The sequence below is a fragment of the Phaseolus vulgaris genome, chromosome 1 (genome assembly GCF_000499845.2).
Source record: "Phaseolus vulgaris cultivar G19833 chromosome 1, P. vulgaris v2.0, whole genome shotgun sequence".
NCBI lineage: Eukaryota > Viridiplantae > Streptophyta > Magnoliopsida > Fabales > Fabaceae > Phaseolus > Phaseolus vulgaris.
Window position 1 is genome coordinate 7,684,643 of NC_023759.2, and position 18,543 is coordinate 7,703,185.

Here is an 18,543-nt window from a genome sequence, read left to right on the forward strand (position 1 = left end):
ATTACTTGAACTTGGAAACTCTTTCTACTATTAGTCTTTCTTTTGGGTTCTCATCTCATTCCAGCTCATAACACACTTTAAGGTGCTTCTAACTGTGTTTAAATCACAAGAACTAAAAATATGGGTTAAAAGTCATTTATCTTATAAAAATCATACCTTGAAAGTTCCTTTTTCCCTTGAATCCTGCTTTTGAGTTCTCACAACACATAGAACTAAGATTATAGATGATAATACCTTTTTAAGGTGCTTCAAATGGTTCTATACTCACAATACATTAAGCTGTCACATTCCTAATTGAGCCACAAAACCAACAACCATGAAAACATCACAACAACCTTTAATTTGCATGTGCCTTATTTATTTAGGCTCAAATAGTTAGAGGTGAAACCTTGAGTAAACATTTATGGTTTATTTGACAAAAACTCTCTTATTGTATCTTATTGTGTTGGACACAATGATATAAACTTCAATGCTATTTGCCTTTATATTTTTTAAGTTGATACTTTTTTAAACTAAAATTTGTTTCTTACTATTTCAGTTATTAGGAACTTGAATCGAAGCTCCATTTTGGAAGAATAAGTTGTAAGATCCCATTCTTTAGTTTTGTTTACACTAATTGAAAAATAATTTATTTGCAAGAATTGAACTGTTATGTAACAAACAAGTGTTGTTCTAGTCCTAACCATTATTTTAACATCATTATTTGTACTATTAGGATCGAGAGGTATAACCGAAAGAATACACCGAGAGGCTATGCCGAGAACTATATATATAAAGGACAAAATAAACATATACATATAATTACTGTAGCAAGCCCAAATTAATAAAAGTCCAAATTAATGGGTGTGTTTAAAATAATAAAGTGGTGTAGAAAGAAAGACCCAAATAAAGTATAAGTCCAATAAGAAAATCCTATAAATAGAGGATCAACCCAAGAGGTAAGTAAGAGTGAATTTTATCTGATGAATGTAAAACTATTTATGACTTTGGCATCAGAGCGCCTTATAGGTACACACATCCATCTGTGAGAGGAGAAGCCAAAAGCCCAACCTGAAGAGCAATGCCTGAGAGGAGAAGCCGAAAGGCCAGTTCGGGAAATCAACCAGTGAAGTTTGTGTCATCAACTTAATTAAGTGTCTTCGGTACTCTTTGTAAGAACATTATTTATTCCTACTTTAATTAATGAGGAAATTATATAGTAATAAATTAGTGGATATTAGTATAAATGTTTGTAATCATTACCAAGCTGAAATTGGCTTGTAATTTGAAGCTACCGGTGTTTGTTGAAAAGTTTTGGCACTACCAGCTTATTCAATATTTTGTTTGGACAGTTAGGTAATTTGAATCAACCCAATTACAAATGAAAATAAGTTATAGCTAAGGAAGACATCTTATTGATTTATATTTTTCTTCTTGTTTGATTGGTGAAGTAATCTAATGATAACGTCTAACTTTAATGTGTTTAATGGAAGTAGTGTCTGATGGAGGTCGTTTATCTTTTGTACCACAGACATATTTTCATAACCATTATTATAAATGATTGTTTTGTTTAGTTATTTAAGTTTGCTATTATTCTATCACGTAGTTAGTTTATGTATACTCGAACTTATCTAACTTAATAAAGAGTTAAAGTGATATATATATATAATTCGTATTGATCATTTTTATAATTTGGTTTTGTGTGTTATTGATAAACTCTATGTATAATATTTTGTTTCGGTCTCACATGTGTTCATTAAATACTAGTGTGTTTTGGTCTTATATATGTCTTATAGATTGGTAATAATAATAGCCATAAAATACCTCAAATTAGTTAGGATAAAGTATATACTGGTGTGTTGAAAAGTTTTAGCACTAGCAGCTTATTCAGTTTTGACATTTTCTAGCTTGACAATCATCACTAGCGATTTAGTTTTGAGAACCATCACTCTAGTAAGTTTGATTTTTACACCCCAATTATGTTTGTATTTTTGTCTAAACACTTGGGTAATTTGAATGCAATTTTTGTTTGTGCTCTATAAAAATTACCTGTTTAAATTAACTATTTTTTATAATCCAATTTTTTACAGCTCAATTAACTATTCTTATTTTTTTTAGTTAACTTTGTTTCATTTAACAGAGTTAACTTTAGTTTTTGATATATGTCTTTGTCAAGAAGAAGAGATAATTTGATATATTTTTTAATTATATTATGCTCTCTGTTTTGATATATTATAACTTCTGATTTTTATACTTATATTATTTTTGTTGAACATGTAGAAAATTGAGTCTGGTAAGAATATTGGACGAGTTGAAATGTGGAAGATCACACATAAGAGAAAAAATAACGCTATGTGAATGATGAGGCTAAGGAGATCGGGGTAACTATTATTATAATTTAAAAATATGCATTGTTTGTTTCCTATAATGTTAATTGGGTAGTTGTTGTTGGTTTCTGAATTTTATATTGATCATGATATATTGAAGTGTTGATTGGTTGATTTGATATATTGTTCTGATTGGTTGATTTGATTTTGGATGATTTCTGGTGTGAAATGTTTGATTATTAAACCTATGTGTTGTTTTGATTGTAAGTATTAGAAAATGATTTGGTATTAGAGATAACTATATGTATTATTGCTTACTCTTGCATGGTAAGGCTGCATATGTAGCTTCAATATGGATTTGACTCTTCTGTGGATGCAACACTCCCTTGTGAATGTTTTAAAACTTGATAAAAACACAATTCAACTTTCCCTTGTGTTTTCCCTGTTCTCATGGTTGGTATCAAAGCCTACCTCTAAAGGGTTGAACATGTGGTCATGGCTAGAGGTAAAGATCCAACATTGTGAACATAGAACTTCCTTTTTGTGTTTCCTTGTTTTAAACACAAATGTTGATGACAATGATATCAACATCCTGTTATACAAGATAACACAACTTTCGTAGGGGATGCATGTTGAGATAAAGACCTTTCTTAGGAGCTCCAAGTTGATTCCCCTGGGAAGAATGATCCACAACATTATTTTCCACACAGTGTTGCTATATATAGACGTAAGAGATCACATCTCGGAGAAAGATTGATTCATGTTGTACCACCTGATGAAGTTGGAAAAAAATCAATTTTCCTTCACTGTTTTTTTAGCACTGCGGAATGTCCTTCAATAGCAAATATGCTAAGAAGAAAAGTAGGTTCCTATCTCCTACGAGATACTTTTCACAAGAGTGTTTAATCTACATGACATCCATACCCATAACCTGCCAAGCAACGAAAATGGTGGAGAATGGAATACAACCACTATTGACTAAATGCATGTTGCTAAAGATGTAAAGCTTGTGTTGAGCAAACTTCCTAAGTAAACCCTTAAACTTAAAATAGGTACAGTACTCATAAATGTTTGAGTTACCTAGACAACAATTTTGGATCTATCTTAATTTTTTTCCCTATTTCAGAAGTTGTATCCATTTATGTGACCTATTGTTTAATGAGAGGATCTATGGTGGAGTCATGTCATGATATCATCATTTGATTGCATTTTTTCAAACTTCATGTATGAGATATAATTGTAAAGAATATGCAAAAGAGTATCATAGATGAAATTCTCTGAGTACTTGATTTAAAAAGTAAAAATTATGTCAGATTCTCATTGACAAAAAATACTTTTAATTACTTCTTGGGAGTTTTCTTCATCAGGTTGGGTTAAAATTAATACAGATGGTGTTGCTAAGGGTTCTCCTAGTTTTGCTGCTTGTGGGGGTATTTTCCGAGTATGGGAGAGTTTATTGGTGGTTTCTCTGCTTTCCTTGATATCTAAACTACTTTGGTTGCTGAGTTTTATAGAGTTATACATGTCATTGAAGGAGCTCAAAAGATGGGTCTTACTAGTTTATGTCTTGAATATGATTTTTCCTTGGTTTGTGTTGCATTTACTGCTAGGACTAACGTTCCTTGAATTCTTTGTAATAGGTGAAATCCTTGGCTTAATTAGTGTGAGAAAGTCAGGTTTAAGATTTCTCACATTTTTGTGTGAAGAGAATGCATGTGCTGATAAGCTCTCGTTAACTTAGGATTTATTCATAGAGAACAATTTCATTGGTGTAATATACTTCCATATAGTATTTTCTTATAATTCTTTATTAATAGGTATAAATTACCTAAGTATCGATTTTGTTAGATATTTTATATATGAATTTTGTTCTAGTTCTCCTATATCTGTTTGTATTTTTTTTTATATGATAACAAATGATTATTGTTACTTGAGGTATTATCATAACTGAGATGTCAAGTTTCATAATAATGTCTATCATGAGAGTTTTTTTTATAAAATAAAGAAGAATTTTCTTCGGAATAAAAAAATACAAAATTAATTATTTATTATGGTTAATTTTTACCCATGGTTAATCAAAGAGTAAATTTAGACAAATCTAAATTTGGGAAAGTAAAAAAGAAAATCATTATAAATATAATGCAATAAAATTTAGTTTTAAGAGAGAAAGTACTCAAATTGTGAATTTCTTAAAATTTATTATACTACAACCAAAAAAAAATAAAATAATAATTACATATAAAAAAGAAAAAAAAAAGCAAATTTAACCATTGCTAGCTGCTATAAAGAAAAAAAAAACTTAAGAGTATAAACCTAATAGAATTGCAAGGAAAAACAATAAAAGTAAATATAGTATTCAGAGATGAAAATTAACTTCTAATTACATAATACATATTTTGAAATTATTTATAAAATGCATTAAATAACTTCAATCAATTATAATATCTGTTTAGATGTTATTTTTTTTTAAAAATGTTATTAATAAATGCCTTAAACGTGTATTTATAGCTTTAGCTGGCATCAAGTTGTAATGCCGAATCTGGTAATAGTCACTATGTCCAGCAAGAACTCCTGTCAGGTAATTTCTGTAATGCTCTCATGCCGCCACCTACACTCTGTTAGGCTTAATGAAACTTCAATTTATTTCTTCTTCTAGATAGTATAATTTTATAAGTTTAATACTAAAAATAACATTTAAATTTTTTTTTATTTATATGAATAACTCAAGGTGAATCATATGATTTCATTATGATACATTCATGATATGATTTTAGTTTTATTAAAGTAATTACTCTTAACATCTTCACACGATTTTAGTATTGGAATAATTTATATCATTTTGATATGACTTTAATTATTTTTAATGTTTTTTTCAACTAAATTCGTGTCATATATGTTTATTTTTTATATTACACGAGTACTATTTATTTGTTTGTTATATTTATTTAATGATTCAATTGATAAAATTATTTAAAATAAATTAAAATTTAGTATTAAAACTAAATAAATTATTTAATATTTAATTTTTTTATAAAAAATTTCATGGCATTATTTAATGTTTAATTATACTCGTTGAAAGTTATTAGGTTATTTTAGAAAAAAGTTTAACTCAATAGTCTTATTTAAAAAAAAATTATGTTTAATATTCTAGTGTTTGATATTTGGATATAAATATTTTTATATAGAAATATTAATTAAGAAACTAAAAAAGAATATTATACAATTGGGAAATAAATAAGAGTAATATATAATGTTTTAGAAATTATAACATTAAAAATATATAAATTATTAATTAAATATGGAAAAATTGGAAAAAATTGAAAGTATAAATTTGGTCATAAAATAAAGAAGAAAGAGGAAAAAATTAATAATTGTAATTGTATTAAGTTATGATATGAATATATTTACAGTTTATGGGATAATTTATCTATGAGATGACGTGTTACAACGTGATCTTCTTGTTTGTCTTTTAGGTCTTTGTGGTGTGTGATGGTTGGACCGAGGTGAATGTGCATTATCATTGTTATTTTCGTTATCATCTTTGTCACATGTAAATGTTGAAGTTTAAAACATTTTTTTGCAGATTGGAAAAAGTATCTAATTAAGGAGGATGATCCATGTATGTGGATATGGATGATTATTGGAAATCAGATTGACTGAACTCACCTACATGGAAACCAATCATAAAAAAAAATTAACATGTTGATAAGTAAGTTGTAATTAGGAATCATAAAGTGGGGTGGGTCGTGCAAGTTGGCCCACGGCCCGCTGGAAAAAACGTGGGGCGGGTTGCTTATTTCAACCTGCTCATCCGCTTAGACCCGCCCTGCATAACCTGCAGCTCGTGTGGGCCAAGTGCGGGACGGTTTGACTCGCATAACTTTAAAATGTATAATTTTTTTGCACCCCTATATTTTCTCCATGTAGCCTCATATTTCACATTCAGAGATTTTTAATAACATCTTACTATGCATGTCTCATGAAAATAATATTATGAGACCATTTAGCTAATGCATCTAAATAAAATATTCAAAAATTTTATTTAAAAATTATTTAAAAAAAAATATTTCTTATGTGGGCTTATCCGCAAGCCCGCGGACCAACCCTTATGCGGGACGGGCTAGAAAAATCAGCCTGCAAATTTTATGCGGTGCGAGCCAACCCAATCCGCTCTTTACAGGCCAAGTGTGAGACAGACCAGCCCGCATTGCTACCCCTATTTGAAATTGAAGTTGATTAGACTCTTGTGACATGTTATACTATAAAAAAAAAAATACATGTCCATATAAATAATATTGATAATAAAATTTACTTTCAATTTTCACCATTAATTTCCCTAATTTTTTAAACTATCTATTTATAACTTTAATTTCTTGCACTATCACACAAAATAACAAACTACAAATATCAATATATAACTCCATAAAACTACCACCCTAAATTCTATATTATTCCTAATTACATTTCTTATAATAATTTTTTTCTTCTAACACATTGTATATTATTATAATTTTTATAAGATTATCCGTTGCTCTTTTTTATAATTATGTATATAATAATTTTTACATTTTACAAATAGTATTATTTTATAAATAATTAATATTGATATATTAATATTTTTCATATAAAATTTATACATTAATTTAACATAAATAATAAAATAATTTATAAAAAAATATCAATATATTACGATTTTATCATGTAATTTGATTTTAATTGAAATAGTATACATTAACACGATGTTAATTAAAAAAATATTAATGTAGACGATTTTCCTTTTATAAAACTAAAATGATATTATAATTAATGTAGAGTTCTTGGTAATGAACTGATAGTATAAAGTCATGGTGGTATGCTCAGAAACATAAATAGTATAGTTGCAGAGTTTTGGAGAAAAAAGCGACGTGGTAATAATGGCCACATCCACCGCCTTCAAAATAGTTTATATTAATGACCAAAACATAGGATTTCATTCCTCTCACCACACTCGCAACTACCCACCCACACCTTCCTCATCACATCCTCCAACCATCAACATGCAGACACAAACTACTCTTCCCTTTGCATGCACTCCAAGAACCGTTCGCCACCTCATGCTGCCACCCAAGTGCGTCCTCTCCGTTTCACCGCCTTCGAAAGTGCGGAGGACCCACTCGATGCCGCCGGAAAAGTTAGAGGTTTTCAGGTCACTCGAAGGATGGGCTGCGCAGAGTATCCTACCCATGCTCAAACCCGTGGAGAAAAGCTGGCAGCCCGACAGTTTCGTTCCTGACCCATCGCTGCCATTTGAAGAGTTCATGGACGAGGTGAGGGCTCTTCGCGATCGAACCAAGGAGCTTCCTGACGAGTACTTCTTGGTGTTGGTGGGTGATATGATCACCGAGGAAGCCCTTCCGACTTACCAGACCATATTGAACAGCCTCGACGGCGTCAAAGACGAGTATGGAACCAGTCCAAGCCCGTGGGCTGTGTGGACTCGGGCCTGGTCCGCTGAAGAGAACAGACATGGAGATTTGCTCAGAACTTACCTTTATCTTTCTGGTCGCGTTGACATGAAGATGATCGAAAAAACCATTCATTACCTCATTGCTGCAGGCATGGTAAGCATACATGGTAAAAACCTTTTGGATGATTTTTTTTTCTCTCACAATGACTTACAAAATATCAAAGAAAATCTAGAAGTAGATCTACTGCTAGGGGTCACAATTAAAAAAAAAACTTTTTAATTTAAACTACTTTTAATTAAAAATAATTTTTTTTGATATAAATTTTTAAATTGTCATTTTCTTTAAACACTTCCAAAGGAAGGATATTCGAAATTAATTTGTAAACCTTTAAATGAGAAAATTAGATAAACAAATTAATTTCCATATATATATATATATATATATATATATATTCTAAGTTCTTACATAATTGAAAAAAAATTAAGATAAAAAGAGAGAAAAAGAAGAGTTTAAATATATTTTTTAATTTTTATTATAAGTTCTTGAACAAATATATATCCAAAAGAGAAATAAAAAATAAGGATACACTTCTTATGTGAAAAAAATGTAAAATTTTAGTTTTTAAGTATAGAATAGGAAAATGATAGTTTTACAAATTTTTAAGTTATATATAATTTTTGTTGTGACGAATTTAAAAATAAATGAGAAAATTAGATGAACAAATTAATTTCAAAATATATATATATATATATATATATATATATTCTAAGTTCTTACATAATTGAAAAAAAATTAAGATAAAAGGAGAGAAAAAGAAGAGTTTAAATATATTTTTTAATTTTTATTATAAGTTCTTGAACAAATATATATCCAAAATAAGGATACACTTCTTATGTGAAAAAAATGTAAAATTTTAGTTTTTAAGTATAGAATAGGAAAATGATAGTTTTACAAATTTTTAAGTTATATATAATTTTTGCTGTGACGAATTTAAAAATAAATATATATAATATTAGATAAATTTAAAATTAAAAGAAAAAATTAATGTAATTATATAAAAAATTGTGAGTTTTAGGTGGAATATTTGATTGTGTTTGTGTGTAGGACCCTGGTTTTGAGAACAACCCATATCTAGGGTATGTGTACACGTCATTCCAAGAGCGAGCAACGTTTGTGTCGCACGGTAACACAGCTCGTCTTGCAAAGGAGTGTGGTGATCCCGTGCTGGCACGCATATGTGGAAGCATCGCTGCAGATGAGAAAAGGCACGAGAACGCGTACTCAAAGATTGTAGAGAAGCTTATCGAGGTGGATCCTACCGGAGCAATGGTTGCAATAGGAACCATGATGGAGAAGAAGATCACTATGCCGGCGCATCTTATGTACGATGGGGAGGACCCCAGGCTATTCGAGCACTACGCCGAAGTGGCGCAGCGCGTGGGAGTGTACACGGCAAATGACTATGCAGACATCTTGGAGTTTCTGATCGGGCGGTGGAGACTGGAGAAACTGGAAGGTTTGAGGGGAGAGGGAAAGCGGGCACAGGATTACGTGTGTGGGTTAGCACCGAGGATCAGGAAGTTGCAGGAGCGTGCTGATGAGCGAGCGAGGAAGATGAAACCTCGTGGCGTGAAGTTCAGCTGGATCTTCAATAAAGAGCTGCATTTGTGAGAATTGAGTTTAGCGTTGACATGGAAAAGACGGTGGAAAAGGTAGCCCTGTGATAACTATACTCAATGATACTAATTTAGTTGGTGTGTTGTTCTACTTATGCTTTCGAATGAAGAAGTGAAGTGGGTTGCTTCTAATAGACCTCGTGCAAAATCATTTGTGATGTTTGGCTTTAATGAGAACTTGTAATGTTTGGTTTCAATAGATTTGTAATGTTTGGTTTGAATGAGTCTCCTATGTCATTAAACATGCCATATGAACCCTACGGGTAGTTGAGACTATCTACGTTCTATTTAATATATACATAAATACATGTAATAATAATATACACACCACCCTTTCGAACAAGTCTATCGGAAATAACGCAAGTATATTGATTGTTTTGAAATTTAAAATTCCTTTACGATCTTGTTCTAAAAGATGTGCCGATAGATTAAAAAAAATATATATATAAATTGATTACGCCTAATTCAACTTCATAAAATCTGAAATAAAATCTGAAATAAAATCAGTGGGTGTGATACGTCTATTTATATATAATAAAATATTTTTATTTTAATTAATATAGAATTTTTAACACACTTCACATTAGAATGACAACTCTCGAATGATCTCTCACATCAAGAATAACAACTCGTACGGAAACATAATTAATGTTAATCTTATTCTTAAATGATAAATGATAAATGATGTAAGACTATATATATTAAAATGTAAAACCATTTGAATTGATATGGAAAAGAGGTGGAACTCCAGGTGTAAGTATTCTGTGAACTTAATTTGATGGTGTGGTTTGAAATGTATTTTTAACTAAGGTAGTCATAACTGCAGTGTGGGTGGTCATTGATGAGGGTTGGTTTGAAGGATTGATTGCTGGTGAAAATGATGTTGTAACTATGATGGCTTAAAAGGGTTTTTTTTTTCTTTACTTTGAAGCATAATTTTATGGGAAGAATAATAAAATATGTTGCTGAAAGAAGTGCACATTTGTTCAAACAAGTTTCTTTTCATTGTCGGTGTAGACAAGGAAGTCATTTCATATGTCTATATTCTGATTTAGTAAAAAAATATTTATAATATTTTGGATAGTATAGCAATGTAAATAATATATATAACTTATTCATCTATGAGATTAGTTATCCTTAACAATCCAACATACCCCATATCTTTTTTTCTTTTTATATCAAATTTGAATTAAGCTTAATTAGTTAAAAGTTAAAACTAGAATACATACATTATGAGTATGTTTTGAGTCAATTGAACTAATAAAATAGAATTTTGCGTGAATTAGACGTTAATAGTCAAATCTGCAGTATATGACTTTGATTATATTTGAGATAATATTAATAACTGAAAATGTATTTATATTCTTAGTATGTATTCTCAACAAAATTAATTAATTACTTATATATACTAATGTAAAAAGGGAAGTTTGACGACATCTATAAGTACCAGTTCAAATGAGAGTGTTCTTTAAAAAAATACATTGACAATTTTGTTAATAAAAGTAATATATAGGCGATAGTTATTATTAGAACTATTGCCTATTTGAAAATAAATGACATAGACGATGATTTTGGTGAACAACTGTCATCTATTTTGTTCAATATTGACTACAGTTTTGCGACAATCGTTGTCCATACTTAACTATTGTATATAAACTACTGTTGCCTATTTGAAAACAAAAGACATAGGCGACGACTTTGGTGGACAAACGTCACCTATTTCTTTTAATATAGACTATGGTTTTGCAACAACTGTCGCCTATGCCTAACTATTCCATATAGACTACGGTTATTAGCTCATAATCGTCGTCTATATGACTTTTTATTTTCCTTGCAAGCCTTTTCTCCTTCGCAATTTCTCTTCGTTGCTCCCATTACTCTTTTCTCTACACCTTTTCTTTATTATTATTGTTGTCAGCTTGTAATATGTTTTCCTTATTTATGTTGTTTTTCATACTTGTGCTTTTTTTTAATTCTTTTGTTTCCATTTTCAGTGTAGAACGAGTTTGGTTCTGGAGTTCGAAACTGTTTGCCTGCCTTCTTCTCGTTGTCGCAACTGTGCACCACCTTTGAAGCTCCCTAGCTCCTCTTACTCTCAGGTTAGTAGTTTTAGGGTTTTTATTTTAATTTTTGTCATTATTATTTACAATTATTATTTGTAATGAAGTAGTAGTTATATTATTATTTAGGGTTTGATTATTTATATTATTAATTACATGATTCATTACTAAAAAAAAGTGATTACTCTTCTTAAACTGTCCAACTGGACAATTCATTACAAATTATTAGTTATATTATTATTTAAATTATTAGTTATATTATTAATTACATGATTAGTTAGACTATTATTTAAATTATAGTTAAATTATTATTTAAATTATTAGTTAGATTAGTTATAATTATAAAAGTGAAATTGATTAATTAGATGGATTATTAATTGTAATTGTAAATTTAAAATTGATTAATTTTTTGAATTGGATGTATGATTATAATTATGTAATACATGTTTGTATTGAGTCTAGAGGTGTTTAACTCCTGACAAATTATTAGATTTTGGAAATTTTCATCGAGTGACCCTTAACTTCTCGTTTGGGATTTAATACAATAATTTGTCTACTATGCCTCCAATTGTAAATGTGTTTTTTTTCAAACATTTTATAAAACACAGAGGAAGTTGTACCGACATTGAATATGAATTGTCCAGTTGGACAGTTTAGGAAGAGTAGTTACTTTTTTTTAGTTCATTAGTACATAAATTGTAATCTACATTTCATATATTTTTATTTAATTTTTGATTAATTGCATTTTTTTTGTTCTTCGACTGCATATTTAATTGTGGAGATGTCGTGTCACCACTTTCATTTTGTTCACCCCAATGCAAAATGCTACTAAAATTTCATGAAATATAAGGAATGATGATTCAAATGTATGTACTATTGAGTTATAATAAAAGTGAAGCTTCTTGAATGGGATATGTTCATACCTTTAATAAAAAAATGTGAAATTTTACATGCATTAGTCAACATCTGTATGATCATCTACATATAGATTGATACTGAATTAATTCAACTCACATAATGAGTACGAAAGAGGAGTAAAAGATTTGATACAATTTACGCAACGAAATGCCAATAGTAGTGGTGATGGAGTAAAATTTAGGTGTTTTTGTGTTAATTGTTTGAATGGAAGAAAACTAGATGTTAAAAAAACTAGAGAGCACCTTCTATGTGATGAGTTTCTACGATCTTATATAACTTGGACATGACATGGTAAATTATTACATTTACCATGTGTATTAGTATCCCAAGAATATGTCCAGTCTACCATAGATGATGCAATAGATGCAGTAGATGATGATTAGTTCAAGGATATGATTCGTGATGTTGGATCTGAGTCTTTCACAAAAGCGCATGGATACGAAAGTATGTCAAGCAATGCAGAGACTCCATTGTATCTTAGATCTACTAATTTCACACGGTTGTTGACAGTGTTAAGGTTCATGAATTTGAAATAGATGAACTGATAAAAACTTCACATAATTGCTTATGTTGTTGACTTTACACATTACTTTATAATTTCATTTGATTCATTATATATTGTTTTATAAGTATTTATATATTTTTTGCATTATTAAACAATACAGGTTAACTAAGAGGAGGAAACATAATAAACAAATTGAATCTAAAAAAAACTCACATAGGCAACAATTTTGACTAAAACCGTAGTTTATGAGGCACTATAGGTGACAATTTTGACTATAACTACCATCCATGTGAATTTTTTGTCATACACAACAAAAGCATATGCAAAGATTGAGACAACAACCGTCGTCATATACTTCCTTTATATGTTCTTTTACATAATTTACATTAACTAACGATTGACCATCTGTCATTATAAATAGACAACGACTCATACAATAACTATTACTCATATAAAAAAAGTATAAACTACAACACAAATTAATTTTTATATTAAATTATTTTAAATAATTAAACTTTATATTAAATTATTTTAGATAATGTCTACATAAAAATATTTTTAATACCGTTGTCTAATAACTTTAAAAACCATACCGTATTCTAAATATCTTTTCAATATATAAATATCTTTTCAATGTATATACATGACAATATTATGAATATAACGTAAAGGTTGTTGGAAAAGTGAACAAAAATATATATAAAATAAGTTGTCATATCAAATAATTTAAAATACATATTAACAAGGTTTTTTTTTTTGTTGTATAAAAGTTTTATCAATAAATGTCTTAAAGGCGTAACTATTCTCGCAGATGGTCTTAAAAGCTCTGTCTCAAAATGTATCCAAATTCAATTATACAAGAACTCACTTGTGTTCACCATGTCCTGCAAGAAAACCCGATATAAATATGTACACGTGTTCCGAAGCTGGCACCTATACAGAGGGACAAGTGACCTAATGTAACGAAAGTACACGTTTTACATACAAGGGTCACATATTCCACCACCACCTTCTGCTTATTAATGACCAAAAACAAAGCCTCATGTATCATTATTTCTTTCCTGACACCATAGTTAATATTTTTCCACCCCCACCTCATCACACCAAACACATATACAAACTATTCTTCCATTTCTTCACACTCTAACAACATTTAGAGCTATACTAGGTTACACACCATTATAAGACCTCTCTTCATTGATAAAATAACTTCATTCAACTATATATTGACATAAAAAAAAAGATTGATAGTGTTAAATAAGACTCTTGATTATAAAAATACAAAATTAATGAAATAATAAAAATATTTTAAAAAACATCAATCACGAGAAAACCAAAAAATAAACTAATAATTAAAGAAACCAAACCTATTCTCCAAAAAGAGTAGATTTAATATAACTCTAGACAAGGAATATAACCACTTAAAATATTCCTTTATTATATTCTAAAATTAGTTAGTTTATCCAATGTAAGGACGTAGAAATATTTTTAAAAGTGATATAATTAAAATGACACATAAATATTTTATGATTAAAATAAAAAATATATATAAATAGAAAAAATAGTTATTAAGGTTTCATTTTAATATGACCATATCTTTAGAAATTTTTCACTTTTTCTACTCTATAAATTTCTGACCACCTCCTTCATCATACTGACGTTCGGAGGTCATCACTAAACTCTTGATAGTAAATTGAGCAATATTGTCCGATCAACATTTTAATTAGAGTAAATTTATTTTTGCTCATTTTTTTTTTGAGCTAGTTTTGAGTTTTATGTTTTGCCAAGGTAGAATTGTTTGCATGTGGTGGTCACAACTTTAAGATTAATCTCTCTTAGTTAAGAGTTCTAGTGATATGTTTGGATCATTGACTAGAACTCTGTGGTGCATGTTAGACTATCCTATTTTTCTTTATGAGTTGAAGCTTTTTGTGAGCATGCCTACTTCTACTCAGGTAAGGAAATCTAGTTATACTTTTCAATAAAACCCTAGGTTATAAGGTCTAGATGTCAAGGTGACATGATCACAAACTTCAAATTTTCTTGTAGGGTTTGTTGATGAGTGAATTAGAACGGTTTGCTTGTGATTGATTGTGAAAGTATATAGATATAATAGACTTTGAAATTATGGAAATGTACATGTTAATTTTGATGTCGAAAAAGTTCTTGAATGTATTTGAATTGTAGTATGAATGATTTGAAGTGTAAACACTGATGAATGTTGATGGTTTGAATTTGAATTTGAATGAATTTGGTTTATAAATCATGAATGTATATATGTATATGTTGATATAGGATTTCAATGAGAGTACATGTCCAACTTTGAGTATAGTGATATCATATTGGTCTTATATGTTTTATAAAATACAAATATGAATATTGATTTTTGGGTGAAAGCTTGAAAAATAATCAATTTTATGAAATTTTCTTCTGATATTTTTGCTCAAGTGAAAGATTCTCGCTCAAGCTAGAATATGACAATAAAAATTGGCTTGTTTTCGGGTATATTTTCGCTCAAGTGAAAACAGTATTGGAACTGAACTTGCTTTTGACCTCATTTTCGCTCAAGTAACAAAATTTTCACTGAGGCCATTTTTCTCAAGGTAAAAAACATTTAACCTTTGAAATTTACTTTTGAAAGACTTTTGATAATTTTTTATTGTTTTAATTAATTTTTTTGAACTTTTTTATTTATATATGTAGTTGAAAACAATTAGTTTACGTGTTTATGTGATTTTCTTATATCTCATGATTGTTTAATAATATAAACTTTTGTGTGATTGAATGACGTACTTATGTGTGGTATGAAATATGAATTATGTGAAATTGTGATCAAGACATAGTATTTTCAGGAAATGAAATACCGTGTTGAGATTGTTAGGATGTGCATTGGTTAATGATTTGTTTAGAAGGGAGTATCCTAACTTTGCTGGTATATTGGAATCTTATAAATGCAAATTATTAGGTTGCAAGAGTCAAATAAAGTTCATATGAATGGATCTACGATTTGAAATATAATTGGTATAACCTATTATACGAATTAACCATGTCATATGAGATTATTTGGTACTGAGATTATTATGCACATAGTTGTGTGGATTTCATAGTGGGATAGTATGACATGAACAAATCTTTGAGTCTAAATCAATGCAAGAATCTTTCGGAAGAAAAGTCAAGTGTTTATGTATGTTGATTAATGGATTTTTGACATGAGTAATATTGATTATGAATTATTTATAGACTCTTGATTGCTTTGTTAAAATGTAATGTATAAATAGTTGTAAATTTTATGTTGTGATTAAAAATTATATTTATATTGGAAGTTTTAAAAATTTTAGCTTACCCTACTTTCTATTTTGTGTTTTTTCTTAAAAAAAATTGTGGTAATTGTGTATTGCATGAGAGCAGATGATGGTGTAGGGGGTAGAACTCCAAATCAAGCAAATTAAGTGTTCTACTCTTATTTTTGACATTTTATTTTTGATATATGTATATATTTTAAATTTCCTATGAAGAAGGATACTTTTTGAGATACTTTATGGATGATATGTATATATTTATATGTTTCATTAGATATTTTCTTACATGATATAATATTTAGATTATATACCAAGGAATCTTATAACCCTTACATTTATCAAAAAATAACTGAAAAAAATTAAAACAACTAAAGTAACCTATTACAAGAGAAAATATTAAATACAATTAAGTACTATATATGCCAAGTATAAAAACAATAAAAAAAAATAAAGACAAAGAACTAAGAAACTTAAAGATAGATGCATAAGAACACTTCATATACTACTTTGTTCTTCAAAAAAATTGTTGCCAACTATTTTTTATCGTACTCCAACATATATAACTTTAGGTGAGTTATACTCAATGAGTTATAAAGAAAACCTAGGTATATTACATTATTCTAATATATTTCAAATATTTTAAATTTAACTTATAAATCACATTTCAATTTAAAAAAACATAATTCTATTTATGGAATAGTAAGGTGTATTTATCACTAAAATTCTCTTTAAATTTTATTTCACCATTCTATTGGTATAATGTTTAGCTTCAATATTTTAAGAGACATACCTCCTATATGTGTCATGAACTTTTTATATTCATACCACTAGAGGATTCAAACCTTGGGGACCTTTTCATCCTCTTAAGATTATTGAGTTATGGTGACTTGAATAACCTTAAGTGGTATGAACTCCAACAAGCATACTTATGAATTTCTTTCATATATATCGTAAAAAAAATGAAATATTCCTTAAATATCTCCTCGAACTATCTTTAAACATAAAGAAAGTGATAATTTTAACAAATGAAATAAGAGTAATTCAAGAAAGACAACAACTATAGAGCAATGATTGTAGAAGTTTGGTCTCGCAACCCAACTATGCCTATTCACCTTCTTCTCTAAGTCCATTTGGTGCAATCCTCCCTCAAGTCTTTCAGTGTCGTCATCTTCCTTCCAACTACAAGAACACTACTGCATTATGTGGATTAGAGCAAAGGACTCACAATTCATATAAGGTTGAAACTCTCAAAAAAACAATTTGGTCAAGTCTTGTGTTTGTTTGTTTTGTGTTGTTTTCCATTATCCTTCATTTCTACTATTTAATCTTGAGTTTCCACTATTTATATTCAAGTTGCACCATTTATTCATCATGTTCTTCATTGTTCTTGAGTTGTTTTTTATTTTTTCTTCATTTTAATCATTTTTTTCCAGTTTATGTGTTGATTTTATAGTGGATGGAATTTCTAAAGCAATTTCCATGTTATCAACTACAAGAAGGGAAGTACAAATATTCTGGTAGGTGCTCAATCTTGGAGACATGTCCTCTTTTCTAAACTTGGAGCCCAAATTCTTGGATTTGAAAGCATTCCAGAACTTTATGAAAATGATCCAGATTTTGCACCCACTTTTGCTAGTTGCAAACATAGAGCACAAAGAGGATTCTATGTTTCTAAGAGGTATTTGTTTAAAGAAGGAAAACTTTGTATACCTCAAGGAATACATAGAAAACTCCTTGTTAAAGAGTGAGTCATATGAAGGAGGTCTCATGGGCATTTCGGAGTTGATAAAACTCTTGAGCTTTTAAAAGGAAAATTCTTTTGGTATTACATTAGAAAAGAAGTTCAAAGACATTGTCATAGATGCATCTCATGTTTAAAAGGTAAATCTAAGACAATGCCTCATGGAATTTATACTCCTTTTCTTCTTGCTTGTTCTCCATGGGAAGGCATTAGCATGGATTTCATTTTAGGGCTTTATAGGACACAAAGAGATTTTGATTCCATCTTTGTGGAGTGGATAGGTTTAGCAAAATGACTCATTTTATACCCTCCCATAAAGTGGATGATGCTAACAACATCTCCAAGATCTTCTTTAGAGAAGTGGTAAGACTTCATGGTCTACCTAAAATCATAGTTTTGGATAAAAATCCTAAATTTATTAGCCATTTCTGGAGAACTCTTTAGGAAAGGCTAGGAATTAAGTTGAATTTTTCAACCTCTTGTCATCCTCAAACAGATGGACAAACAGAGGTAATAAATAGATCTCTATCAACTACGCTTAGGTCAGTTATGAAAGGGAACCACAAATCTTGGGATGAGTACCTTCCTCAT

The 18,543-nt window shown here is 29.3% G+C and overlaps 1 protein-coding gene across 1 annotated transcript; it reads left to right on the forward strand.

Annotated features, from left to right (window-relative positions):
* Nucleotides 1-7,172: 7,172 nt before the first annotated feature.
* LOC137813442 (stearoyl-[acyl-carrier-protein] 9-desaturase 6, chloroplastic-like) lies at nucleotides 7,173-9,684 on the forward strand. The gene is made up of 2 exons (XM_068615695.1): nucleotides 7,173-7,906; nucleotides 8,858-9,684. Exons 1-2 carry the CDS (start codon nucleotides 7,220-7,222, stop codon nucleotides 9,422-9,424), a joined length of 1,254 nt encoding a protein of 417 aa, XP_068471796.1. The 5' UTR covers nucleotides 7,173-7,219; the 3' UTR covers nucleotides 9,425-9,684.
* The last annotated feature ends 8,859 nt before the right edge of the window (nucleotides 9,685-18,543 follow it).